This window comes from Neoarius graeffei, chromosome 24, assembly GCF_027579695.1.
Source record: "Neoarius graeffei isolate fNeoGra1 chromosome 24, fNeoGra1.pri, whole genome shotgun sequence".
NCBI lineage: Eukaryota > Metazoa > Chordata > Actinopteri > Siluriformes > Ariidae > Neoarius > Neoarius graeffei.
In genome coordinates, this window is record NC_083592.1 from 16,911,312 (window position 1) to 16,938,544 (window position 27,233).

The following is a 27,233-nucleotide window of genomic DNA, read 5'->3' on the forward strand; positions in this document are numbered from 1 at the left end:
CCAGGGCAACCCTATTCAGGATAGCACTATCCACTCCCACACAGAAAAAGGGGTTAGAAAAGGTACCCCAAACATTGCTTGGACAACAACATCTGGTCGGTTTACCATGACTGACAGATCATTCCCCAAGTGGCTGAATAACAAAGAAAACCAAACAAAAAGAGACTCCTAGTCGGAGCATGGAATATCCGTATCTTGTCAGACAAGGACCAACACTGCAAGGCCGGAGAGAAGAACGACCCTCATCGCTAAAGAGCTTGTGCATTACCAGGCTGACATCGCTATGCTAAGTGAAATGAGGCTTGCTGATGATGGAAGGCTAAAGGAGGCTAGAGGTGGCTATACTTTCTTTTGGCAAGGTAAGCCCAAGACTGAAGACCGCCCCACTCTGTGTATTCTTGCTGTCAGCACCAGCCTCATGAAATCCATCTCTACCTTACCTGAGATGAGTGAGTGACTTATGCAACTGCACTTCCCACTGGGTAAATCACACCATGTAACCATCATCAGCACCAATGAAACCAAAGAGCTGTTTTATGAAAATCTTGATCAACTCAAGTCCACTCCTGCTCCTGACAAGCTGCTGATCCTGGGTGACTTTAATGCCAGAGTTGGGAAAGACCATGACAGCTGGAAGGGCATGCTTGGGCCTCATGGTGTAGGATATCAGAACATGAATGGTTCCTCCTTTTGAGCTCTGAGCACAAGCTGTGCATCACCAACACCATCTTCCATCAAGCAGACAAATGCACAACCAAATGGATGTAAGCACCCAAGATCCAAACAATGCACTTGATGAACTTTGTCACGGTCAGGCAGAAATATGTTCATGACATCTCCATCACATGCATCTTGAGTTGGACAGACCACAGACTAGTGCAAGCAGTGGTCAATCTACATATTGCCCCTTCTTACTGAAAGTGCCTGAAGATCACCAGAGCATCTTTCAACATGGCAAGACTGAAGCACCCTTTTACTAGGGCTGTAATGATACACCCAACTCACGATTCGATTCGTATCGCGATTTTTGACCCACGATTTGATACACCCACGATTTTTTTAAAATGTATTTTTAAAGTAGTAAATTTGACTTATTAACATTTACTTACTTACATTAACTATTTAATAAAAAAATAATTCAGACCACTGCAGAGAATGAGTAATATGTATGCAAAAATGAACAAATGTATATCCAAAGACTGTTTTATTTCTCAAAATAATACTGTTGAGCCGGAAGCTCTTTTTTCGGTTCTGAAAAAGTAATTTTTCCAAATCGTGTAAATCCGTTAAGATTTTTTTTGGGGGGTGGCTCTCTCACTGTCTCACTCTCATAGGGCCAATGATTTTCTGTGATCGCGGAAAACAGATGGAAATTACGGAATTTTTATAGTGAAACATTGCTCGCGTGTCAAAATGTAACTACCGCAGAAGGCTTCCGCCCAAGCAGACATGCCTTTAGTGTTGCCAGATATTGCTAATGTTTTCCACCCCAAAATATGTTCAAAACCAGCCAAAAAGCACCTAAACCCGCCCAATCTGGCAACACTGCATGCCTTTCCGGTCAAGTGATTGGCTTGTGGCACACCTAGCCAGCCAATGAGCTGCTTGTTTACAGATTCGCTCCCTGCGTCGCAACCAGAATGGCGACCGCTTAAATGAAATGAATGCTCTGCCAGTGGCGAGTGTGGACGTTGCGTGACTCGCAGAAGATTGTCGCAGGTCGGCGAAAAAACGACTTACTAATAGATATAAAAAATAAAAGTAATTTAAGTAAGTTTAAAATGTAATTTAAATAAAAAGTAAAGTATTCATAAATTGAAGTTTGGAAGCACCTCTGTTTTTGGGCTGAGGAGAAGTTTGAAAGGGTGTACCGCGATTCTGCCTTCTTGTATCGCGACACGGATCGTGGCGACACGGATCGTGGCGACACGGATCGTGGCTCTGCGTATTGCGATTTCGATACACATATTGTTACAGCCCTACCTTTTACCTGCAATAAGTTTGAGGAAGTGCTTGAGGACAATCTCAAGGCTTCCCCACTGCCTGTAAACAGCAGTGAAAAGTGGGAGCAATTTAAGAACATCACTGAAACTGCAAAGGCCACCCTGGGACCAAAGAAACATGTGAATCAGGACTAGTTCAATGAAAATGATGACCAGATTACTTTGCTACTGAAAGAAAAGAACCAAGCTTTCATGGAGTGGCAGAATGACCCCAACTCAAGATCAAAGGCAGACAGGTTCAAACACCTCAAAGGACAGGCCCAGAAACAGCTACATGAGATGAAAGACAAATGGTGGAACAAGGCAAAGGAAGTGCAAAAGTACACTAGTTCCCACATCAAACAGTTCTTCAGTGCACTGAAGACTGCTTACCACCCGTCCAAACCAGAATCCACCCCTTTGCAATCAGCAGATAGCTCCACACTAAAAAGCCAGGAAGGCCTGAGAAGTAGTTGGACAGAACATTTCAGCACTCTACTGAACAGACCCTCCACAGTTAGCACCACAACTCTGGACCAAGTCCCCCAGCAGCCCACCTTCGATAAGCTGGATCAACCACCATCACTTGCTGAAATCAAGAAGGCCATAAGCCAGATGAACTCCAACAGGGCATCAGGGAAAGACAGCATTCCAGCAGAAATGTACAAAGCAGCTGGTTCTGGAGCAACCAACGCCTTCCATGACTTCCTTTTACGTACACGGGAACAGGAAAAGATGCCCGAGGATTTCCACAAATGCACCGGTTGTCTCCCTCTACAAGAACAAGGACGGCAAAGCTGACTGGGGGAACTACAGGGGTATTTCCTTGCTGTGTCTTGCTGGCAAGATCGTCACCCGCATCATCCTGAACAGACTTGTTACAGTGTCTAAGGCCAACTTGCCAGAAACTCAGTGTGGTTTCCACCCAGAACGCAGTACAGTGGACATACAGGTTCAAGAGAAGTGCCTAGAACAGAACCTGGACCAATATCTCATTTTCAAATCAACCTGACTAAGGGCTTTGATACTGTCAGCAGAGAGGCCATCTGGGTCAGTCCTGGCAAAGAATGGCTGTTCACCCAAGTTTCTCTCAATCATCAGGCTTTTCCATAATAGCATGAAAGGACAAGTACTCTTCAATGGCAATCAGTCTGGTCCTTTCAAAATCTCGTATTGGGTGAAACAGGGCTACGTCCTGGCACAAGTCTTGTTCAAGCTGTTCTTTGCCCACGTTCTCAAACAAACCGTGCAAGATCTGGATGTGTACATCTGTTACTGCCTTGATGGTTCCATGCAACATCTAGCAGCAAAGACAAAAAACACTCACAAAGCTCATACGGAAGGCGCTCTTTGCAGATGACTGCACCCTAATAGCCTACAAGCCCAGTGATCTACAGATCATGCTTGGCAAATTCACTGAGGCCTCAAAGCAGTTTGGACTGATCACCAGCCTGAACAAAAACAGGAGGCTCTCTATCAGCCAGCTCCAAACTCCACAGCCAACCATTACAATCAACGGCACAGAACTGAAGATTGCCAACAGCTTAAATTACCTTGGCAGCATGATCTCCAATCATGGATCTCTTGATAAAGGAGCTATCCTCCAGGATCAGCAAACAACATCTGAAACATCTGGAGAAACTCCACATGTGGGCCACCTGCTCCATTCTCTGCATCTGCTGGCAAGACAGGGTCACCATCGTCGAAGTATTGGACAAAGCCAAGACAATGTCTATTGAAGCAATGCTGCTAAAGTCTCAGATACAGTGGTCTGGCCATGTCATACGGATGGATGGCAACCAAATACCAAAGCAGCTGCTATTTGGAGAGCTAGCGCAAGAGCAGAGGAAACAGGGGCTGCGCAAGCACTAAAAAGACAACCTGAAGAACAGTCTCAAGTGGTGTGGCATCAGACCAAGTGATCTTGCCGAAACTGCACAAGACAGACCTCGCTGGCACGCTCTGACAAGGACAGCATCAGCTTCCCTGGAAGAAGAGCACAGAAGACGCTCATGAATACCACCACAGAGCAGCGTTTGTTCCTGCTGCGACTACTGAGTTGCAGTACCCTATCTGCTCTAGACTCTGCAAGTCCAGGCTGGGACTGCAGAGCCACATCTGAGTTCACGGATAGCTGCAAAGCCACATCTTCCTTGAATCCAAGGGGCAACCAAGAAGAAGCAGCAGCTTCAAAACAGAACTATATCTGACGATAACTAGTAAACATGTTCTCTCTAATTAACTGATATGCAACATACCACATATTCCAGTGTGGAATTCCTACACTATTATTGTTTAACACATCGGCATACCTCACTTCAGACCAAGCAATTTAGTGACTTTATGATGTTTAAATTTTCTTCTGTTTATTGCTAGCATCTTTGCACCAACAATACATTAATTAATTCATCTTTAGTAACCACTTTATTTTGGTGAGGGTCACACTGGAGCTGAAGCAAATCAAGGAAACAATGTGTGAGAGTCTGGAATACAACCAACCAATCCATCTCAGGGTATCATGCACTACTACTAATCAGGGTTGCACAACAAGTTTTTAAGGTGACCAGTAATTTAACGGAGTAGCTGACGGAACGATATAAAGTGTGTGTCATTTACGTTAGTTGGTTGTCGGCAACGGAACACAGAAAAAAAAAATGCTTTCCCTTATGACGACATTTATTATTTTTGCAACCACAGGCTTTGCACTTCACCATTTTTCAACAATAAATTTTGTACCTAAGGCTGCATCGCAGTGTCAGAAGAAGCAAGCCAATCAAGAAACCCATCCAATGATACTACATCATGCTGATCACACCGCCCACAAAATGGCAATATGGCTGTGCCCTGAAGTGGAACGCAAGTGAGTGGATCTACAAAAGAATTTTAAAGCACTGCTTTATGCAACACAGTGTGTACAGGGTAGTCAAAATGCATTTGTACAAAATGTGTAATATTTTCTAGCCCATGTTTATTTTTTGCTGCAGGTACTCTTCAAAGTGCATATAGCTGATTATTGCACAGAGGCTGTTTTCTGATGTTTACAAAAAGGATCCTTTCCATATTGTCAGACACTTATTCATATCGCTATCACCTAAATATTCTGGCATTACTTTGGAAATAGACTTCACAAATTCTACATCACTTCTTTTGTAAACATCAGACTGAATCTATTATTCAACCATAATAATTGACTAGTCTAAACACACCTAATACCCACACATATATTCACACTTTTTAGAGTATTTCTAGTTTTCATCTTTTCCCCATTTCAGTGCTGACTAACCTGTTCATTTGCATCCTCCATCCAGAGCTTGAGCGTTTTCCTGATGGTCGGATAGTTGTTTCGTGTGGTTGTCTGTGGTTTGAGTAAACCAATCTTCTCCAAGTTGTTGAGGGTCAGAATGTGCTCGTATCCATACGTCTACATGCGCAATATTATATTTGTAGAATGATTAGAATACGAATGTACAAAAACTAATAAGTGTAACATAAAACCTAGGTTGTACCTGCAGGATCTCTCTCTTGTAAAAATCAAGAACTTTCTGTTTCAGGCCATTATTGCAGACAGACTGCATGCACACCAGTCGGAGGATCTTGATAAGTGGGTCCTTCTGTGCGATGGAATCTTCTATGTAAATGTTAATCTGCACAAAAAAAATACAAAGATGCTGTTACTTGTGCGTCAGGTTGCTGCATTAGGTAACAATTTTGTAAGCGCAATAAAAAGACTTGTTTAAAGAATGAACCACTGTACCTTGTCTGTATCCACTCCGGTCATAAACTCTTGCTCCACTGTCAAGTTATCAAAAAAAACTTCTGAAGCTGGAAGGAGGAAGAGCAGCAGACTTAAATAAATTAAATGATATAGATCAGAAACAGATATTTTTAGCCCAAAATGTCCTAGAATCTCACGATGGATGTCTTAAGCTGGTTTTACACTGTGTGATTTCAGCGATCTTTTAAGATTTTTACTGGTCACATTGTATGAGATGACCCAAATACAATCTTGGCCGAATTCTCTCAGATTGTGAGATAAATGTGGTCATTTTCCATGTCAGTGAAGATCCTCCAACCACAGACTTGTGATTTAAAAAAAATAAAATAAAACACTACATTTCACTCATCAATCTGCTTGGACTCATGCAGAAGACAGGCTTTGTCCATTAGCAGGGTTTGATTGTGTTTTGTGTCACAACCAGAATTTTTTTTTTGACACTGCCAGTACTTGCCATTTACTGTCTTTGGTTGCACGGTGGCACTAAACCGGCCCATTGGTGAGAACATTACATTATGCATTCTAAAATCACACATCAACTCAGGACCAAACTGCAACTTCTCTGCAATAGCAAAATTGAGCCAAATACTGATTGCACAGTGTAATGCTAGCTATAACCAGACATCATCAAAAGCACGAATAAGAAAAACTGTGGGTTTAAAAAGAGTTTGAACACACTGGTGATGTCCTTGATGAGCTCAGCAATAGACGTGTGATTGGCAAGTGAGGTGCGAGCAGCCTGCATGTGGGGCAGCTGGGATACAAACTGTTTAATCTCTCCAACTGTCTTTGCATTGTGGCGCTCCTAAAACAGACAAAGTGTATATGAAAACATGCATCAGACAACAAGCATGCTTACATGTACAAAATAATCAGATTTTTGGCAATAATTCAGTCAGCATGCTTATATGCACTTAAAGGCCGAGAGAAATGTACCCCCTTCCTCCTTGGATAATAATAGTACAAGTCCCGACAATGAAAACCTATCATAGAAACCCACGTCATAAATGTCGGGAACATTCAGAATTTGTAGAGTTTATATTTCCTGCCAAGGAAATCCCAGTACCAGCGTTGCCATTATTAGCTGGCTTTTGCGTGATGTTGTGAGTGTGAGTGGTTTCACCAGCGGTGTTTCCACTGACGTCCCCACAATGTAGCTTCTGTCCGACACTCTGCTAGATTACATTCATTTTGACGGAAACTTGCAACAGAACATGATGTAGAGAGAGAGACAAATTATTAAACTACAATCTATGATTGTTATGGAGAAGGAGGAGAGGGAAAAAAAATACATTTAAAAAAAAAAGTGCCTGGAAAGCGATGTATCGCTGCCGGGTGCAGCTACACAAAATGCCGTGGGAGTGGCTCAGTTATCTTTTGGGAAAAGAAATCACTAATTAGTCAAGACTTTGCTACAATGAATTGCAAAGCATTTTGTTTCCAACATACTGTAATACTACTAACTTGAAGAACACATCTTCAACTTCTAGTCATCCAAACCCCTTAAGGCAGGGAGTAGAGCTCTCGCCAGGGCGAATAAAGTCCCAAGGCGCGGTTCTACCGTGCCGTGCCCATGCTGGTTCGCGAGGGCTAGGGGACAGGGAGGCGCATGCGAAATCTCGCCTCGCTGAAAGCTTCCCTGGCCGAGTTAAGAATTTTTAAAGTCCGCCTGGATCAGTGAATCACATGGAAACTCAAGGCGTGGAGTAGAGCTCGCGCCAGGGCAAATAATGCCCAGAGGCGCGGTCCTACTGGGCCATGCCTGGTCTGATTCATAGAGGATTGTGTAGAGGGAGGTGCACACGAAATTTGGCTAGGTTAGGGTCTGGGTTAAAGTTAGGGAAGATAGCCAACAGAATTGAGCTGTACCACCCATAATGGAGCTGGCTCTAGGTTACAGACACATGTCTGCAATGTGTGGGACACTAGTTTAAAAGGTTAGACACAAACTTCAAATGCAGCAGAAATGATCTTGGCCTTCTTGCTAAGTGCTGCTCCAACGGCATTGAAGTTCTTGTCACGGATTTCAGCATATAGCTCTTCGGCTGAGTTGAGCTGCAACTTCTTGGGCTCAGTGGGCAGATCTTTACCTCCTTCACCTCCCTTCTTCTGGGCAAACTTCTCAGGGGGAAGCTTCACATAACCTGTAGAAACAAGTTATGTTAATGACAATCTGAAAAACATTACTTACAGATTTAATGAACTAAAGTGCATACATGATGCACAGTTGAGATGTGAAAAAGTATGCTTTCAATACTAAATTCTAACAATACATAATTAACCAGTGTAAGTTAATGAAGCTGTCTTAAGTACTACTCAGATGGGAGAAGATTTGCAGACATGCCTGTTAAGTAATGCTGCTAACCCACATCTGTAGTAATTATGATCGATTCACATGGGATAAGCAATATCAACACGTTTCCCAGTGTATGCGTGGTCATCCAAACACCTCATTTTAATATAAAATTGAGATTTTGACTTATTATATGCACTTCTTGTAGTGCATGTTGCATTTGATCATTAGTAGTTCACATGATCATAACGTACTGTATATGTAGGCTACATCTAAGCAAGTAACTCAGTAACTAATTTAAAACCCTACAGAAGCATTGTTTGTGCTGTTTTGCATCTGAAATGTAACCAATACTTTCAGTGAAAGATGAGAGAAAGGAGCAAGCATATTCTGGAGTCTCTTTATTAGAAGAAAGAGCAAAAACTCTTGACCAACCACTCTCATTACATGGGGTTAGTTCTACTAGTCATTTTATTGAAAGTAAAACATGGCGCAATCATTCCTGACCCAATGAATCATTCCAACTGACCAAATTAATCCAGTCAAAATTGGGCTAGAGTTAGGAAAATCATCATGTCCTCTCATTATAATTTTCATGAGAGAGCCGTGACAGTGTTGAGAATGCTGAAAATAAATAAATAAATAAATAAATTTTATGCCTCTGCAAGGTGCAGGAGGCATCATCAGGTTGCCCGTCTGTCCATGCATGCGTCCCGAAACCTTGTGAACGTGATCTCAAAGGCTACTGAAAGGAATTTCACCAAACTTTCACCATTTGTGCGCTTTGGGACAAACATGAACTGATTAGATTTTGAGATCAAAAGGTCTAAGGTCAAGGTCACCATGAGGTCAAATGTCTGTCCGAAAACCTTGTGAACACAATATCTCCAAGGCTAATACAAGTAATTTTACCAGGTCAAGATTACTGTGAGGTCAAATGTCCATCCCCAAATCACAACTTAATAAGGTGTGTAGTCTACCGAGCGAAGGCATCCCCGTCGACGTCGAGTTCTATCTAGTTTTTAATATTTTATATATATATATATATATATATATATATATATATATATATATATATATATATATATATATATGTATATATATATATATATATATATATATATATATATATATATATATATAGACACACACACACACACACACACAATAAATATATCATCTTTGTATATAGAAGACACACCATTAGTGATGCTGTAGATTTCATCGATGAGGCCTTCATAGGTGAGCTGTGTGGCTAGCGGAGTAAGCAGGTCCACATTTCGGTCCAATAACAAGAGCGTGTCAAACACAGGCAGGATTTGATTCTGACTGCCAGCAAACTCCCTCTTCATCCGCAGCATCATGTTTGCTACATGCTATTTTTGGGGGGGGGGAAGGAACTTTATTTCAGATGCTTCCAGTCAAATGAGGAAATTCCACTGAAAACAGGCATATGATGTGATTTGGATTAAGAATACCATTTTCACTTTGTGGTCATGGAAAACAAAATACAAAATCCAGTTCATATGGCATTAAATGTAATATTTTGTGGCACAAGTGCCTATAATGGCTCTCTAAGGTGTGAGATTTGAATAAACTTTTGAAACATGCTGGATCGGATTGCTGAACTGAATGCACTGGTACATCATTGTCGCCCAAAACACTTAAAATGATCCAAGATGTATGATTATGGTTTCTATAGGACATGTAGAAACCATTAGTGAACTAAAGGGGCAGAAATGGTGCTGTCCCACCCACCCGTGCACATTCTCCTTTTCCAAAGATCTGAGGGATTGTTCCATACAGTGCCTGCAGTGTCATCAAACCCTTAGCAGTGTGATACAGGCTTGTCTGGTCATTCTCAAGATAACATTCCTACATAAAACAAAAACAGAAGAAGGCAAAGGAGAAAGAAAAGTAAAGAAAATCCATCACACAAGAAAGCTGCTTACATACCAGGTATTCCACACTCTGCATTTGGGGGGGGGGGGGGCTTAAAGCAGATACGCAGAGCCTTTATTTTTTAAATAAATTTCTGAGTGGATAGTATCTCCATCCTTGACTCTTGTATGCTGCATAAATGGGAATAAAAAATTATTTTATATATATATATATATATATATATATATATATATATATATATATATATATATATATATACATATACACACACACTTTTTTTTTTTGAGAGTTCAAATCGACCGCAAAGTTGGCATTTGAGCTGCCCCGCTGAGCCAGTCAGCCCCGAGTGCGTGACGTCACAGCAGTAACCGGTTTTAAGGCCGAGGCCTTTTACAGCTATAGATCAAAGTCGTATAAACAAAAATTTATGGTGAAAGTAAGAAATACTGTTACCAACTTGCTCAACTAAGACTGATTTGACTTCATTGATTGTGGGTTGACTCTCATTAAAACAGGACAGGTGTTATAACTTATGCAACATACATGCACATGCATGCGTTTTCACTGCTAAAATGTAAAAAGCTAATTAAATAATCAGATGAGCTGAGACAATCACATTCTGAAGCAAATTAAATAATCTCATACCAGTAACTTAAACACACAATACAAGTCACATGTATTAATCTAAATGCAGGTAAACAACGTGTTGTTTTTGTATCCAAATGAGAGTCGGAGCTTAACCATCTGTGTTCTCGCTTCTTGAAGGCCGATCGTTTTTGAAACAATCTGACTTTCAGTTGTTTGTTCAGTTCTCCGTTCATTCACTTCTTCCACATAAGGGCGAGATGGCAGCAATATCCAGTTTAGAAATAAGATGGCTGCTCCACTCATTTACTTTTCTTCATACTGTGTATTCCGCCATTACTGCTGGGCTCAGGCAATTACTAAAACCCAGGACAGAACGGGATGTTCACTGGTTTTAGCAACAACTGCGGGGAGGTCACTGCCCAAGCGATATGTTCCGTCCCGTTCAGTCCCGGGTTTTACCAACAACCCTTGGCTCACTCCGGGAAAACTGGTGCAACTGAACTCACTTTCCTTTAAAAAATAAATAAATAAATAAATAAATAAATACTTTCCTTTTCCTTTAATTGATACTGCACAGTCTTTCAATACGGGCTTATAGCCAACGCTCCTCAACAGATCAGAGGTCTCGCATAAGTCTTCAGTAAAATGTGCAGAGCAGAGGAGAGACCACTTCATAGGCGCCCAATGTGCCCATGAATTTCTCACAAAACGCGTCAATCTTTGCAGTTTGAACATTCTTGGGCCATGAATGCAATATAAATCCACCTTGTGTCATGTTGCTGCACCCGCCAGCAACACATCTACGTGGCATGGCGATAAATTAGCTCAAAATTGAGGATTGGAGTTGCAGTCAGCTCTGTGTTTTAGTATAGCGGAAATGGTGATGAGACCGATAGCCTTCCTGCTGTGACGTTACGAACATCAAGGTCATTCACTCAGACTGCTACCTATATAAAATCACTTTAAATCATAAAAATTACTATATTAGATTTATTATTAATGCTTAAAACTATTCCTTTGCCATTCTTGAGGTCTCAAGGCATTTATAAACAAAAGTGAGGCCATGGGTCTGCGTATATGCTTTAAACTACAATTCTGTCAATGGTATCATTTACAGAATTGTAATTTAATTACAATGATAATTTCCACAATGAAGGAGAAGAGGCGTAGCGAGAGGGTTGATTTGAAATGATATGGATAAATACAAAAACACTCAAGGCTTTGTACAGTTTAAAGGTCATAGGCAACGGTTTTCAATTTATGCACATTTGAAACTTGTATGTTAAAAAACCCTCTGTAATTTTCTTCTGGTTCACTTCCGTTTACTTGCATTGCTGTTCGGCTTGAGTGCAGACATGCGTTCGGGAATTTCCAAAGAAAACCCATGCCTTATTGTTGTGCAGTGAACTGTAACAACGGGATCGGTTCAGGAAGAAGTTTTTACCTTTTTCCGAGAGAGGAGAAGATGCAGAGAGAGTGGATTGGCTTTTTCCGGAAGAGGAGAAGAGGCGTAGCAAGAGGGTTGGTTTTTTTCCGAAAGAGGAGAAGAGGTGGAGAGAGTGGATTGTGCGCGTGAAACAAAATCAAACAGTCAAAGTAGAAATGGACCAGCAACACTCAAGCAAAAAGGAGATTGGAGGTAAACATTTTTACTTTTGCTTGCAATTGACAAGTCAAGAATCCTAAGGGATCCTGTACAATCATTGTGGAAATGAGACAAAGGGATATTTCCTCGCTTAGAGTAGGCTATAAATAGTATAATGCCATAGATGGCAGGCTAATGTGGCCTACCGGCGCACTGTCAAGTAATTGTTACCTATATCCACTAGGGAGAGCGGTTAATTATTCTTCAAAAAGGGCTCTTATTTAGTATTATGGACAAAAGTAGGAATTTATCATAATTACCAGGATAAATCGTTTGGGCGTTTGAGGTCCGGGGTCACCGCGATCAGAGTCGGCCGAGTCGCTGTCCGATTCCGAGGCTGCATGGTCAAGCCAGTGAGCCACGTTCACAGATTGCATCGCAACGGCCATAGGTTCACACATATATGGTTTCACCTCTCGATATTAAATTTGGAGAGTTCTTACTTCAAAATTGCTATTGCTTTCAGACATTTTACACAACCTCTCACGACCAAAGTCCGTACACGTGTGCTTGGTTCGCAAGTAAACACAGAACTGCTCCCAGTCTGCTTGCCTTAAATGATGTCACAACGACTGTCCCCTGGCGATGAAAGTGCACATAAGTGAGATGCAAACAAACCTTCGGAAATTGGGCAAAACAGTATATTTTAACCGTTTTATTCAATTTTAGGGTGCAAATTAGACACTAGGAAGATTAAATTCACTCTTTGGGTCGTTCTTCTAGACAATTCAGTTGATATTCTACGTTTCACCTCTGACCACTGCCCATGACCTTTAAGCATAAAAAGCATTATTAAAGCTTCAGGTGACCTGTGGAGCACGTTTGTACTTAAGATCTGGTGTGTGTGACCAATCTGCCTTGAATAACACTTGTATGCAAACAAGCCTGAATAACAATATATGACTTATCATACAAAAATTACTGGCATGGGCCCAGAATCTTTATTCAAAAACCATGTTTCTACAGATAAAGCTGTCTAAATACAAGTTAGAAACAGAATCAGAAACACTGGGTATCTTATCCTTCCCGGTTAGTATAGTCTCATATGATTAATGGCAACAACATATCTTGTATGGATTATTGGCTCTGTGCATTACAGGTATTCTGTAATCCTCAGCTACATGGTTTAGACCAGGCCAAGGTTTTTGTTTTTTTTAAACTAAAAAATTGTAATAAATGCAGATTACATACAATTCATTCTGCACAAAGGTCCAGATAAGCAACTAACATGACTGAGCCAACAAGTATCTTTTTATTTTTTGCTTAACCACTCATAATTTCACATGACTGCCTGAGATCTGTCTAATAACACCATGTAAAAAAGCATACCTCTTTCTCTCTTCGTCTTTAAACAATTGTTTTTTGGGGACTAAAAGGTTTGCTACTTTTTAAAAATGGTTACATTTATTAAAAAAATAAAGCCGATGAAGGTCTATGAAAAAGTATCTTCTGTTTCTGAGCTAATGTATTATAGCACTGTAGATAATTTCTTGTCTGATGAGATGCATTCAGGGGGGGGGGGGGGGGGGGGGTGTATATAAATGCATGTGACTGGCCACAAAAGAGGATTTGCAACAGAAGCCAAGTTCATTCTTGTTTAGAAATCTGGAGTTGTTGAACAATCAAGTTTTTTTTTATATAAATACTCAGTTCAGTTAATTTCCTGCAGGTCCACATCTAGACAGTGGCCCACAAATTTACAACGCCTGGTTTAGACATCATCAATTGTGATGTACTGATCAATTTGTGTGTAGGCAGTTGATATTCTAAACGTAACATGTAATTTCTGCCTTGGTGAACTCTTCCACTTACCCTGAATGCACTTTCAGACTCCATTGAGAGCAGGTCTCCATCATAGGGAATGAGGTCCAGAATGTACTCATCTATGTTGGTGAAGGAGTTGAGGACACCTTGCTCCTTTAGCCGCTGCTCACATAGCAGACTGCGCCGAGGTATGAACAGGATGTGGAACTCGCGCTGTGGCTGTAACTTGTCCTCGCTGTATGGAAAACATACATATACAAACATAGGGGTGGGCGGTTTGCACGGTATGATACCGTATGCGGTATTTTCTGACCAACGGTAGAGAGTTTGTGTCATAGCGTGTACCGCGATAGCTCATTGCCTCCTCTAGTTGGCAGTAATGCATAGTTTGAACGCCCGCCTGGCTGCTTCGAAGAAGAAGAAGAACAACAACAACAATGGCGGCAAGTAGTGAAGAGACGGCAGCAGAGGAAGAGCTCGTGAAAAAAGTCGGCGCAACATCAGTAATCTGGACATGGTTTGGATTTAAAGTGACGGATATTAAACAAGAAAATGTTATCTGCAAGATATGCCGGGCGACAGTGATCGCAAGACACGGTAACACAAGTAATCTGTTCAACCACCTCAAGACTAACCACTATGGTTCACTTTATACTTGCCTTGAAGTGTGCTACTAATTGGCACTAAAGCTGTTTAAAAGCTTGGTTCTACATCTCAGTTGATTATTTTTGCACTTAGAAAAGTACTTTACAATTTTGTGTCTATGAGGAATTCGAGGAGTTTATTTGAGGAACTTTACCTATTCTTAGTTTTTTAAAATATAAATAGCATTCTTTTTTTTTATATGTCCTGTGTTTTCTGTTTTGCACAATAAATTTCAATATTGCTGAAAACATCCTGATTGAAAGCTTTTACTTTTTGCTATGGTAACCACTAAGAAACTGTTCTGTTGTAATTTATATACAAAACTACAATACCGTGATGTATACCGTCAGTGGCTCAAATTATACCGTGATATACATTTTTGGCCATACCGCCCACCCCTATACAAGCAAACATATACAAAATGTACAAATATGAGAGAGAGAGAGAGAGACTGACTAACCTCATTACATTCTCTGCAATAACGTCCATCAACTCCAGCTTTGGTCGTACAAAGAAGATAACGTTTTTGACATCAGCTGGTGGCACACGCCCCGCTTTGAGTGTAAACATCTTTTCCACTTCATGTTCCTTGAAACCAAAAGATCTGAACTTAGCTCACAGTATTGTATATAGCAGTGTTTCTCAATCCTGGGCCCAGAGTATCACCACCCTAAAATGTTCAGAGGTTTCCCCTTCACAGGCTCAAAACAGCAAAATATGCAGGTCAGCAAAACTCCAGGATCAGAATTAAGAAAACAGTGGTACGCTGCAACCTATGGAGTTTAACATAAGAAAGCAGAGCAAGAACAGAAACCTTTAGCCTCCTCTAAACAACTCCAGATGAAAATTAAGAATCTGGTGCTTTACTACATATTCAATTTTCCACTATTTACTTGGTTCAGGGTTACAGAGGCAGCAGTCTCAGAAGTAAATGCCTAAACCTCCCTCTCCCCAGCCACCTCCTCAGGGGGGTGGGGGGATGCCAAGGCATTTCCAGGACAGCAGAGAAATATAATTACTCCAGCGTGTCCTGGGTTTGCCCCAGGATCTCCTCCCAGTTGGACATGTCTGAAATACCTCCCTTGGGAGGTGTCCGGGAGGCACCTTAGACAGATCCTTGAAATTCCTCAGCTGGCTCCTTTCGATGTGGAACAACAGTGGCTGTACTTTGAGCCCCTCCTGAATGTCCGAGCTCTTCACCCCATCTCTAAGGCTGAGCCCAGACATCCTGTGGCGGAAGCTCATTTCTGCTGCTCGTATCCACGATCTCATTCTTTCAGGTCATTACCCAGAGCTTGCAACCATAGGTGAGGGTAGGAACATAGATTGACCAGTAAATTGATAGCATCGCCTTATGGCTCAGCTCTCCCTTTACCACAACAGATCAGTAGAGTGTTCACATGACTGCTGACACAGCACCAATCTGCTTGTCAATCTCCTGTCTCCCCTCCCCCGCTCATGAACAAGACACTGAAATTCCTCCACTTGAGGCAGCAACCTACCCCCAACACGGAGCGGTAGGGCTGGGCAATATATCGAATATACTCGATATATCGCGGCTTGCAGTCTGTGCGATGTAGAAAATGACTATATCGTGAAACTTGAGTATACGTTGTCACACATTTGCTTTTAGCCGCGGACATTTAACTCCAGGCTTATCACACTTCTTCTTGTCTCTCCCTCTCACGGAGAGTTAAAACAAGCGCACTCAGTACGTCAGTCACATGCTGTCGTGCGTGCAACATCATACGTCCTCGCCCTGCAGAAAAGTAGCAGCAGCAGGTGCTAACGGTAACACATGGATGAGGACGAATTAATTCCGAAGAAAAACAGCACAGGATCCATCATCTACCGGTGGTTTGGGTTCAAGAAGGAAGATGTTGAACAAAAAACGGTGATATGCAAAAAATGTCGCAAAAGCGTTGCTTCAAAATGTAGCAGTACATCAAATTTATATATCATCATTTGAGAAACCACCTGCAAGAAAACGAAGAGTGCTTGAAACGTCGCGCGACATCTCCGGCCGGTGCCATATCAAAGAAAATGCCGAAGCAACCAGCACTCACGCAATTGAGTCTGGTCTCTTCTATTTCCAGATCAACACCGTACGACAAAAACAGTCAAAAACAGAAGGAGATAACGTCTGCAATAACCCACCACATTGCGAAAGACATGGCCCCGGTTAGTGTGGTTGAAAAGCCCAGGTTCAGAAAGCTCATCAACACACTTGACCCAAGATATAATCTGCCGGGTCTCAAATATTTTGCAGAGAAAGCTCTGCCTGAGTTGTACATTAAAGTGAGGGAAGAGCTGGCCAGTCAGCTTGGAAATGTGACCCACTTCTCAACAACTGCCGACATATGGAGCAGCAGAACATGTGAGCCATACCTCAGTTTGACGGTCCACTATATAGACAATTGGGAGTTGAAAAGCAAGTGCCTTCAGACGAGCTTTCTTCCTGAGGATTACACTGGCGGGATCATCGCACAAGGCCTGCAAGATGCTCTCATGTCATGGAACTTAAATGAAGCTCGACAGGTGTGCATCACCACCGATAATGGCACTAACATCTCAAAGCTGTGAGCCTGAACCAGTGGACACGTCTACAGTGTTTTGGCCATCGACTGCATCTTGCAATTGGTGAGTGTTTACCCCTGTGATAAAATAGTCATCTTTATTATGAGCAATGTTATAATAGCCTACTGCATGGTCATAACACAGAGAACTTAATAATCTTACATCTATGCAATCTGTGTGTGTGTGAGCAAGAGTGTGCGTGAGTGAGAGAGCGAGAGTGTGTGATTGTGAGAGTGTGAGATTTTTCAAAAAAGTACATACTGTGCGTAGCTTAGGCACCTAAGAGTTTTTATTGTCTCACGTTTTCTTTTTCTGCATTAGTGTGTCAGTAGACTGCTCTTTATTGTGCATTTTTTTTATATTTTGAAGCTTATATTTTTGAAAGCATCTTCACTTTTACACACTACTATATAACAGTAATTACCAAAAATTACTTTGGTGTTAGGCTGAGTGGATTTCTTCAAAATTGCTGTACCGTTTTAAATTATTATAACATTTTTAAATGTTTGTTTTCATTCTCAGAATGAAGGACCCCCGTATTGACCATGCTGTTGCTGTGTGCAAGAAGGTTGTGAGCAGCTTCTCTTTTAGTTGGAAAAGGAGGAGAGAACTGGCCACAGCGCAGCAAGAGCTGAATCTCCCTGCACACCAGCTCATCAGTGAATCTCCTACGAGGTGGGGATCCAGAGAGATGATGATTGAGCGGGTACTGGAGCAGGAGCAAGCTATTTCTCAAGTCTTAGCTGGGCAATTCCATGTAAATGTCAACCTCACCATGCAAAAATAAAGCAACATGTAATACATCAAAACCACTCCCAGAGATATCACCTAGGCCTGTATTTTACAGATGTGAATAAGTTGAACCAATTTGTAACCAACCTAATATGTCACTGTCAGTCTTTCTTTCTTATAATGTAAAACCCAAGCTAAAATCAACTTTGATCATGTACAATTCTATATTATTGCCACAAGCCACAGAAATGTCTGCTAAAATCCACAAAACAGCAAAACAATAGCCATCCTAAATATTATTTAAGAACTTTGATAGTTTTACCTGATATTTAGAGAGTTTTTCAAAGGGTTATGGTGGTTAAATTGCTGATTTTCTAAACATATGCCATGTCTATTTCAGACGCGTCACATCCATAACGGAATTTCGTCACATCCATAACGCTGACTTTTCCTTCCGAAACTCTGCATGAAATACAAAATATTTTAAACAAAGATTTTTTAATATTCACCTTGGACCCCTCTATCAAACGGATATCTCCATTTTGACATTAGGTTTACAATTTCACAGAGTTTGATAAAAATGTACAGTCACCCAAGAAAAGTGATACTTTTTCTGTCACATCCATAACGCATCTTTTATTGGCATTTTCTGGCATGCCCTAGATGTACTATGGGAATTGTTCTTGTTCTATCACTTCTCCAGTATGGTACAGCCTTAAAATATGCAACACCTGTTTAAATACTGGGAGACAATAAAACATGCACTGGGTCATTTGTTGCCATTTTGAGTTCAAGTGTCACGTCCATAACGCTGGAATTGCTCAGCTGCAGACAAGAAAACCCGGCATCTCGTTCTCACCTGGCAAGACCTGGAAGTTCTAGAGTTGGTGCACAAGGCTCTCAAACCTCTCCTGGAATTCACTGACGCTCTATCCAGTGAGAGCTATGTCACAGTGTCCTATGTCAAACCTGTGCTCCATCTCTTCCAGTCCAGCCTCTTGGCACGTCAGGAGGATGACACTCCACTGTCCCAGTCTATTCAAAGCCTCCCATCCTGGATTACCTGAGGGAGAAGTATTCTGATCCTTCCACTAATGACCTGCTGGACATGGCAGGCTTATTGGATCCCAGGTTCAAGACAACATACTGCACAGAAGGAAAGGTAGGGGACATCAAGAGCAGAGCCATAACCGAGATGGAGGCAATGCTCTATGAGACTGACCCGGGCACAGCGGAGTTGGCTGCTTCACTGCCTCAAGATGTAACAGCAGTATCACAGCCAGCAGAGCCACTAAGGAAGAAATCCCTGGGAAGCTTCTTTAAAACTGCAGCAACATCCTCTGCCACACTGTCACAGAGAGAGCGTATTGAAAAAGAGTTGTCTGCCTACTTGCAGTCTGTTAGTGTTGACAGTGAAGCAAATCCCTTGCAGTGGTGGAACGACCATGAGGAAATGTTCCCAAACCTGAAAAATGTGGCAAAAAAGTATCTGCGTGTGCCCGCAACCAGTTCCCCATCGGAAAGGGTCTTTAGTACCAGTGGTAATATAGTTACATGCCATCGAGCATCTCTCAAACCAGACACCGTTGATAGGCTTGTGTTTTTGGCACAAAATCTCTAAACAGCCTGGTATTCACTGGTTGTTGTTACAAAGGCACAACATGCCGTGCACGAAATACAACTACATATTTTTTTCTTTTTATTTGTGCCATATATTTCATACAGAAGAAACCAAAACTAAAGATGTGAACTTTTCCATAATGAACCTCATTCACCTTTTGTGAATTGTTTTATGTTTAAGTATTGTTTGCAACCACAGGATTGTAAGACTAAAAAACTAAAAGGAGGGTCCTTAATAAATACACCTTTTTCACCATTTGATTTCCTATTATGCAGTTACTTTTTATTTTACTGATTTTGAAATTACCTGTGTGACATCCTGCACAAAAGTGCATTTTATATATATATATATATATATATATATATATATATATATATATATATATTTTAAATATCCTAGTGGCATTATGCACAACAGGTGCACTTTAATTTAGTGTTGTTTTGAAATGTCATGTTAGTGACAACATGCACAAAAAGGCACTTCATTTGTTTTGAAATATTGTAGTGGCATTATGTACAAAAAGTGCACTTTAATTTTGTGTTTTGAAATGCCATGTGAGTTACATTATGGACAAAAGTGCATTAATTTCTTGTTTTGAAATGTTGTCTCTGATAATTTTGCACAAAACGTGCACTTTGTTTTGAAATGACAATTTTATGTTTGTTCCACTCACTGTTTAATAAATACAGTTTTGGTAATTTTGACTTAGTTGTGATTTCCCCCTTTTTTGTATGAAAGTTTAAAATTAGCATATATTAATGCAGTATGAACAAGAATGTTTTAATGTAGAAATATAGACTCATCATACTGGTGTGATTCTATGCATCAAAGTGTTAATTCAAGGCTAAGGCAAAATATCGAGATATATATCGTGTATCGTGACATGGCCTAAAAATATCGCGGTATTAATAAAAGGCCATATCGCCCAGCCCTACGGAGAGGACAATCCACCCTTTCCTGGCGGAGTACCACGGCCTCTGATTTGGAGGTGCCGATTCTCATCTCAGCCACTTCACACTCGCCTGCAAACCGTCCCAGGGCATGCTGGAGGTCACACCTTAATTGAAGCCAAAAGGACCACATCATGTGCGAAAAGCAATAACACAATCCTGATGCCCTCAAACTAGACACCTTCCACCCCCCTGACTGCACCTAGACATCCGGTCCATAAAATTATGAACAGAATCAGAGACAAAGGGCAGCCCTGGCAGAGTCCAACGCCAACCAAGAACAAGTCTGACTTACTGCCAGCAATGACAACCAAGCTCTCACTCCGTTCATACAGGGACCTAATGGCCCGTATCAGCAAACCCGGTACCCCATACTCCCGGAGCACCTCCCACAAGACTCCTCAAGGGACACAGTCATATGCCTTTTTCAAGTACACAAACCACATGTGGACTGTTGGGCAAACTCCCATGAAGGTACAAAGCTGGTCCACTGTTCCCTGGCCAGGACAAAAACAGCATTGTTCCTCCTGAACCTGAACCTATGGCCACAAGTCTGATGATATGTTTACAAAATTGATCATCGACCTAAAACCTAGAGTACTCTGGTACAGAGTGTACTTATGAACACCCTTATGCTTGAACATGATGTTTGTTATGGACATCTGTTATGTTTGTTCCATGCGTAGTATGGAAATCCAATAACAGAGAACCACTCAGGTTCAGATTGGGTGGTCTGTTCCTTCCAAATCACACAGTCACTGCCCACATGAGCGTTCAAGTCCCCCAGCAGAATGAGAGCCACCCAAAGGGGTGCCTTCCAGCAGCCCAACCAAGGCCTCGAAGAAGGCTGAATACTTTGAACTGACAGTCAGAGCATATGCCCCAACTTGAAGCCTCAGAGAGGCAACTCTCATCCACTGGGGTGAACTCCAACATACTGGCACCAAACCAGGAGGCTATGAGAAAACCCACACCTGCTCACCACCACTCACTGAGGGTAACTCCAAAAGAGAATCCAGCCTCTCTCCAAGAGTTTGGTTCTGGAGTCTTACACTGAGGTGAGCCCGACTATATCTAGTGGGTACCTCTCTACCTCCCGCACCAGCTCAGGCTCCTTTCCCGTCATAGAGGTTACATTCTATGTTCCAAGAGCCAGTTTTGTCAGCCGGGGATTGGACCACTAATGCCCCTTTTCCACCAAAGCAGTTCCAGGGCTGGTTCGGGGCCACTGCTTAGTTTGGAACCGGGTTTTCTGTTTCCACTGACAAAGAACTGGCTCTGGGGCCAGAAAAACCGGTTCCAGGCTAGCACCAACTCTCTGCTGGGCCAGAGGAAAGAACCGCTTATGTCAGCGGGGGGGCGGAGTTGTTAAGACCAACAACAATAACAAGACCGCGAAAGATTGCAATTTTTAAGTGCCGAGAAGCAGCAGCTGTACAAACGCGAAGTCATCCATTATTATTATTATTTTTGTTGCTGCTGCTTCTTCCGTGTTGTTTTTGCTTTGATATTTGCGCCAAGGTTTATGCAAACGTGGCGACATAACTGACGTATCAGCGACGTAATGACGTATACAACGACGTAACTGACGTATACAGCAACGTAATGACGTGTCTTCCCTTAGCACCGCGAGCTATGGAAAAGCAAACTGGTTCTCAGATGGCTCGCAAGTTGAACGAGTTGTGGTTGGCCCCGAACAAGCCCTGGAACTGATTTGGTGGAAAGGGGGGTATATGGCACCCACTTCACATATTCAGTATGAAACTTGAAATACATACTAAAACTGGATTTCATACCAATGTAGTGGATAATTTTCTAACATACATACGTAAAGAAAGTCTAAGAAGACTTTCAGTCCACATTTTACACACTCCACAACTTAAACGCCACATTCAAAAACATCATCATTTCCTTACCTTCAACAATGAATACTGAGCTATTAATCCAAACGGTCCTGTAAGGTATTCATCCCATACAATGGCCTGGGGGGAGAAAAAAAAATCAGAATAAAAACAGCTTGGTTTTAATCTTCAATAAAGCACTTTTATTTATTTATTTATTTATTTATATTAAAAAAAACAAAAAAAACAAAAAAAAAAACCACACCCTTATAGAGGTGAATTTCCCTGTTCATGTCGATGAGACAAAGCGTGTTGGATTTTTTTTTTAAAAATAATATCTGGTTTGTGTATGAAGTTTTCATTTTAGTACAACAATAATATATATTTTTTTGATTGAATGGAGGAAAATGTGACCTCAGTGACTTTGACTGTGGTGTGGGTGTTGGTTCCAGAAGGGCTAGGTAGAGTATTTCAGAAACTGTTGATTTCCTGGGAGTTTAAATTAAAGCTTAAAATAGGAAATTAGTTGTCACTGTTATCACTATCATCCACTTCCATGTCTCTGACTTACTGCCTGAGGAAAAAGTAAATTCACTGCATTTAAACTCAAGCCTCGTTGTTGTCTCTTAACTCGACTATTCTCTGTTCGTGGGAGCATTCGTGCAGAAATAATTGCTAATTCATTTATTCACTGAGCTCTGTGCTGTTGACTAAAATTCCCATATTTTTATTTGGCAATGTGAACATTTGTGTAAACACTCTTCTCAGGTTTGTTGATGTGACAGTGTTTATGTTCATTTAAAGGTCATAGGCAATGGTCGGAGGTGAAACGTAGAATATCAACTTTACTGTCTAGAAGAACGACCCAAAAACATACCTGCCAACCTTGAAAAAAATTTTATGAGTACAATTTTACAATTTCATGAGTACCCCCCTCGCGTCAACCTCACCCCAACCCGGCGCGCATGCGCTCCCACAGACCACAACCAGCAGACCAAAAACACACTTTCAATCCAGTTTTATTGATTGACCTTGGGAACATAGTCCAGTTTTGTAAAACATTCCTATTGATAGACTTTGGGAAACTGTTATTGATGACTCTTGGGAACTTCCTTCCGTTTTGAAAAGCACAACAAACATTAAATACATGTGCAAATGAAATGAAATTAAACCAGAGCCACTCTTTCAAAATAAATAACACATTAAATTAATACAGTATGTAAAAAAGGCACTTTCAACACAAAACATGGTATGCACAAATTTCCCATGCAATAGGTTTAGACTTTTGCATTTTTTAACATGTTGGAAGTTTTTATTATACAGTAAAAATATTGCATTATACAGTTCACTGCAGTATTTTGTAGCATGCCTTTTTCATGTGCAAACTATTGCATTTGCATTCGAAATATTGCATTTACTGCAGTAATACTGTATAAAAAAGCATTTGATACTGCAGTACCACACAGGTTTTTTCATAAGAGGGATGACCAATTTTCGACTTCACATCATCTGCAAACATTCTAGGCTACCATTGACAGAAGTTACCAACTGCCCTTAAGATATACAATACGCTACGTTTTGTTGAGCACATCAATAAAGTGGTACTTATCATAGTGATTCAATGAGAGCGCGAGAGGAATTTTAATCAGGTTTCGTTGGTTACTGCATCGAATATGCAATCTCGAGTGATGGCTTCGAAGTTAAATGAAGAACTAGCCTGTACTGTTGGTGTTGTAAATGCACAAAATAACGGCTAGTAAGCTAGAGTACACGTGAAACAACCATTTCTGTTACAAATATAAAAACGACGTCTCTAACCGACGTTTCAATCCCCAACTCGCTCGAGCCACCTGGCTGCACCGCTGCACTCAAGTCAGAGACGCGAAGGAGGAAGGGGAAGGGGTGAAGAGGTCAGAGCCACACGCTCTGGAAGAGGGGCGGGGGGATTGGGCAAAGCGTTCCATTCTGGTTTTGAGTTTTCTCACAGATCAGCGGTATCAACTTCAGCGAGAACTTGACTGAAATGCGAGTTTGGACGATATGCGTACTTTTTAATGTGAAAACGTACAGTCGTACAATGAGGTAAAAATTCGTAGCGGCTACGCAAGATGTGTACAGGTTGGCAGGTATGCAAAAAGCGAATTCAATCTTCTTAGTGTCCAATTTGCACCCTAAAATTGAATACAACGGTTAAAATATACTGTTTTGCCCAATTTCCGAAGGTTTGTTTACATCTCACTTCTGCGCACTTTCACCGCCAGGGGACAGTCGTCGTGACATCATTCAAGCCAAACAGACCGGGAGCAGTTCTGTGTTTACCTGCGAACCGAGCACACGTGTACGGACTTTGGTCGTGTAAATTGTCTGAAAGTGAAAGCGATTTTGAAATAGGAACTCTCCAAATTGAATATTGAGAGGTGAAACCATATATGTATGAACCTATGGCTGTTGCGAAGCGATCAGTGAATGTGGCTCATTGGTTTGACCGTGTGGCCTCAGAATCAGATAGTGATTTGGCCGACTCTGATCACGGTGACCCCGGACCTCAACAAGACTCGCGCCCAAACGATTTATCCTGGTAGTTATGATAAAGTCTTACTTTTGTCATAATACTAAATAAGAGCCCTTCTGAAGAATAATTAAACCGCCCTCCCTCGTGGATATAGGTAACGATTACTTAGTGCGCTGGTAGGCCACATTAGCCTGCTATCCGCGGCATTATACTATTTATAGCCTACTCTGAGCGAGGAAATATCCCTTTGTCTTATTTCCACAATGATTGTACAGGATCCCTCAGGATTCTTGACTTGTCAATTGCAAGCAAAAGTAAAAAACGTTTACCTCCAATCTTCTCTTTTTGCTTGAGCGTTGCTGGTCCATTTCTTCTTTGACTGCTTGATTTTGTTTCACACACACAATCCACTCTCTCCGCCTCATCTCCTCTTCCGGAAAAAAAAAAAAAAACAACCCTCTGGCTTCACGTGCACAATCCACTCTCTCTGCCTCGTCTCCTCTTTCGGAAAAAGCCAACCCACTCGCTCCGCCTCTTCTCCTTTTCTGGAAAAAGTCAACCCTCTCACTCCACCTCTTCTTTTTCAGAAAAAGTCAACCCTCTCGCTCTGCCTCTTCTTTTTCAGAAAAAGCCAATCCTCTCGTTCCGCCTCTTCTCCTCTTCTGGAAAAAGGTAAAAACTTCTTCCTGAACCGGTCCTGTTGTTACAGTTCACTGCACAACAAGGCATGGTTTTTTTTTGGAAATTCCCGAATGCACGTCTGCAATCAAGCCGAACGGCAATGGAAATACACAGAAGTGGACTCAACTCAAGTGGCCCGTTTGTCTTAAATAACGTCACGCGCTGAGTGGTCACGAAAATAACCAAACAGAAATTCGCCACAATCCACGCTAACTTATTTTAATTATTACTTATAAACAATACTTCTTGGGACCAGAAGAAAATTACAGAGGGTTTTTTAACATATAAAGTTTCAAACATGCATAAAATTAAAACCGTTCCCTATGACCTTTAACATCCAAGCTTACTACAACCCCAATTCCAAAAAAGTTGGGACACTAAACTATAAATAAAAACAGAATGTGACAACTTGCAAATCATGGAAACCCTATATTTAATTGAAAATAACACAAAGACAACATATCAAATGTTGAAACTGAGAAATTGTATTGTTTTTTGAAACATATGCTATAGTTACATATGTAACTATAGTTATAGAGACCAACTGCTATTGTTCTGGAAGAGAAATGTTGTCCCATTCTTGCCTGATATACAATTTCAGCTGCTCAACAGTGCGGGGTCTCCTTTGTCATATTTTGTGATTCATAATGCAACAAATGTTTTAAATGGGAGATAGGTCTGGACTGCAGGCAGGCCAGTTTAGCACAAGGACTCATATTTTATTTATATATATATATATATATATATATATATATATATATATATATATATATATATATATATATATATATTTTTTTTTTTTTTTTTCAGCAATAATGATGCCTTCCCAGATGTGCAAGCTACCCAGGTCATGTGCACTAATGCACCCTCATACCATTACAGATGCTGGCTTTTGAACATTACACTGATAACAAGCCAGATGGTCCCTCTACTCTTTAGCCTGGAGGATATCATATCCATGATTTCTAAAAAGAATTGCTGCTTTTGATTCATCAAATCTTGGAACAATTTTCTCACTTTGCCACAGTCCAACGTAAAAGTGCTTGGGTCCAGAGAAGGGGGGGGGGGCAGTGATTCTGGATATTGTTTATATATGGTTTTAACTTGTGGATGCAGTAATGAACTGTTTTCACAGACAATGGTTTTCTGAAATGTTCCTGAGTCCATACAGTGATGTCCACTACAGACACGTGTCTGCTTTTAATGCAGTGTTGCCTGAGGGCCTGAAGATCACAGGCATCCAATGTCAGTTTTCAGCCTTGTCTCTTGCATACAGAGATTTCTCCAGATTCTCTGAATCTTTTAATAAGATTATGTACCTAGAGGGGTGTTCACACGGCACATATTTGCATCGATGCTGCACCGATGTATTTTGTTGCGATATATCTTACACCGGTGTAAATTTTGTGGAGCGTTCACACATCACAAACCTGCTTACTAGAGAGAAGCGTGTTAGCACCGGTGCAGCCCCACTTGCGTTCACACGGCAGTTTTTGCGACTGTGCTATACGATAGTAATAATGCGGAAATGAAATATGCGCATGCGTGAAAATGTACTTCCTTTTCCCGGTTGTCATGGCATCACCAAGCGCCGGGAAAACAACGTGGATGAAGACACGCAGTTCTGTTGTTGTTGATATTCGCCATTTTGGAAGCGCAAAATACCAGGATGCAAATTATGCAATGCCCATATGTAATCAACTCTCCTCACGCGTAGCGAGTCTA

The 27,233-nt window shown here is 41.3% G+C and overlaps 1 protein-coding gene across 2 annotated transcripts in view; it reads right to left on the minus strand.

The window, feature by feature from the left end:
* Positions 1-27,233, minus strand: part of vps33a (VPS33A core subunit of CORVET and HOPS complexes) — a 40,358-nt gene that overhangs the window by 9,775 nt on the left and 3,350 nt on the right. The window contains exons 2-12 of one of the 2 annotated variants that reach the window (XM_060906818.1): positions 22,391-22,456; positions 15,055-15,182; positions 13,998-14,184; positions 9,809-9,925; positions 9,252-9,426; positions 7,708-7,901; positions 6,436-6,562; positions 5,737-5,804; positions 5,489-5,626; positions 5,266-5,403; positions 4,746-4,852 (exon numbers count right to left, since the gene is read on the minus strand). In XM_060906818.1, coding sequence (XP_060762801.1) covers positions 4,778-4,852; positions 5,266-5,403; positions 5,489-5,626; positions 5,737-5,804; positions 6,436-6,562; positions 7,708-7,901; positions 9,252-9,426; positions 9,809-9,925; positions 13,998-14,184; positions 15,055-15,182; positions 22,391-22,456 — 1,413 coding nt within the window. In that variant the 3' untranslated portion in view covers positions 4,746-4,777. Of the gene's footprint in view, positions 1-4,745; positions 4,853-5,265; positions 5,404-5,488; positions 5,627-5,736; positions 5,805-6,435; positions 6,563-7,707; positions 7,902-9,251; positions 9,427-9,808; positions 9,926-13,997; positions 14,185-15,054; positions 15,183-22,390; positions 22,457-27,233 lie in introns of those variants that run through there. The other variant, XM_060906817.1, reaches the window with a different exon arrangement.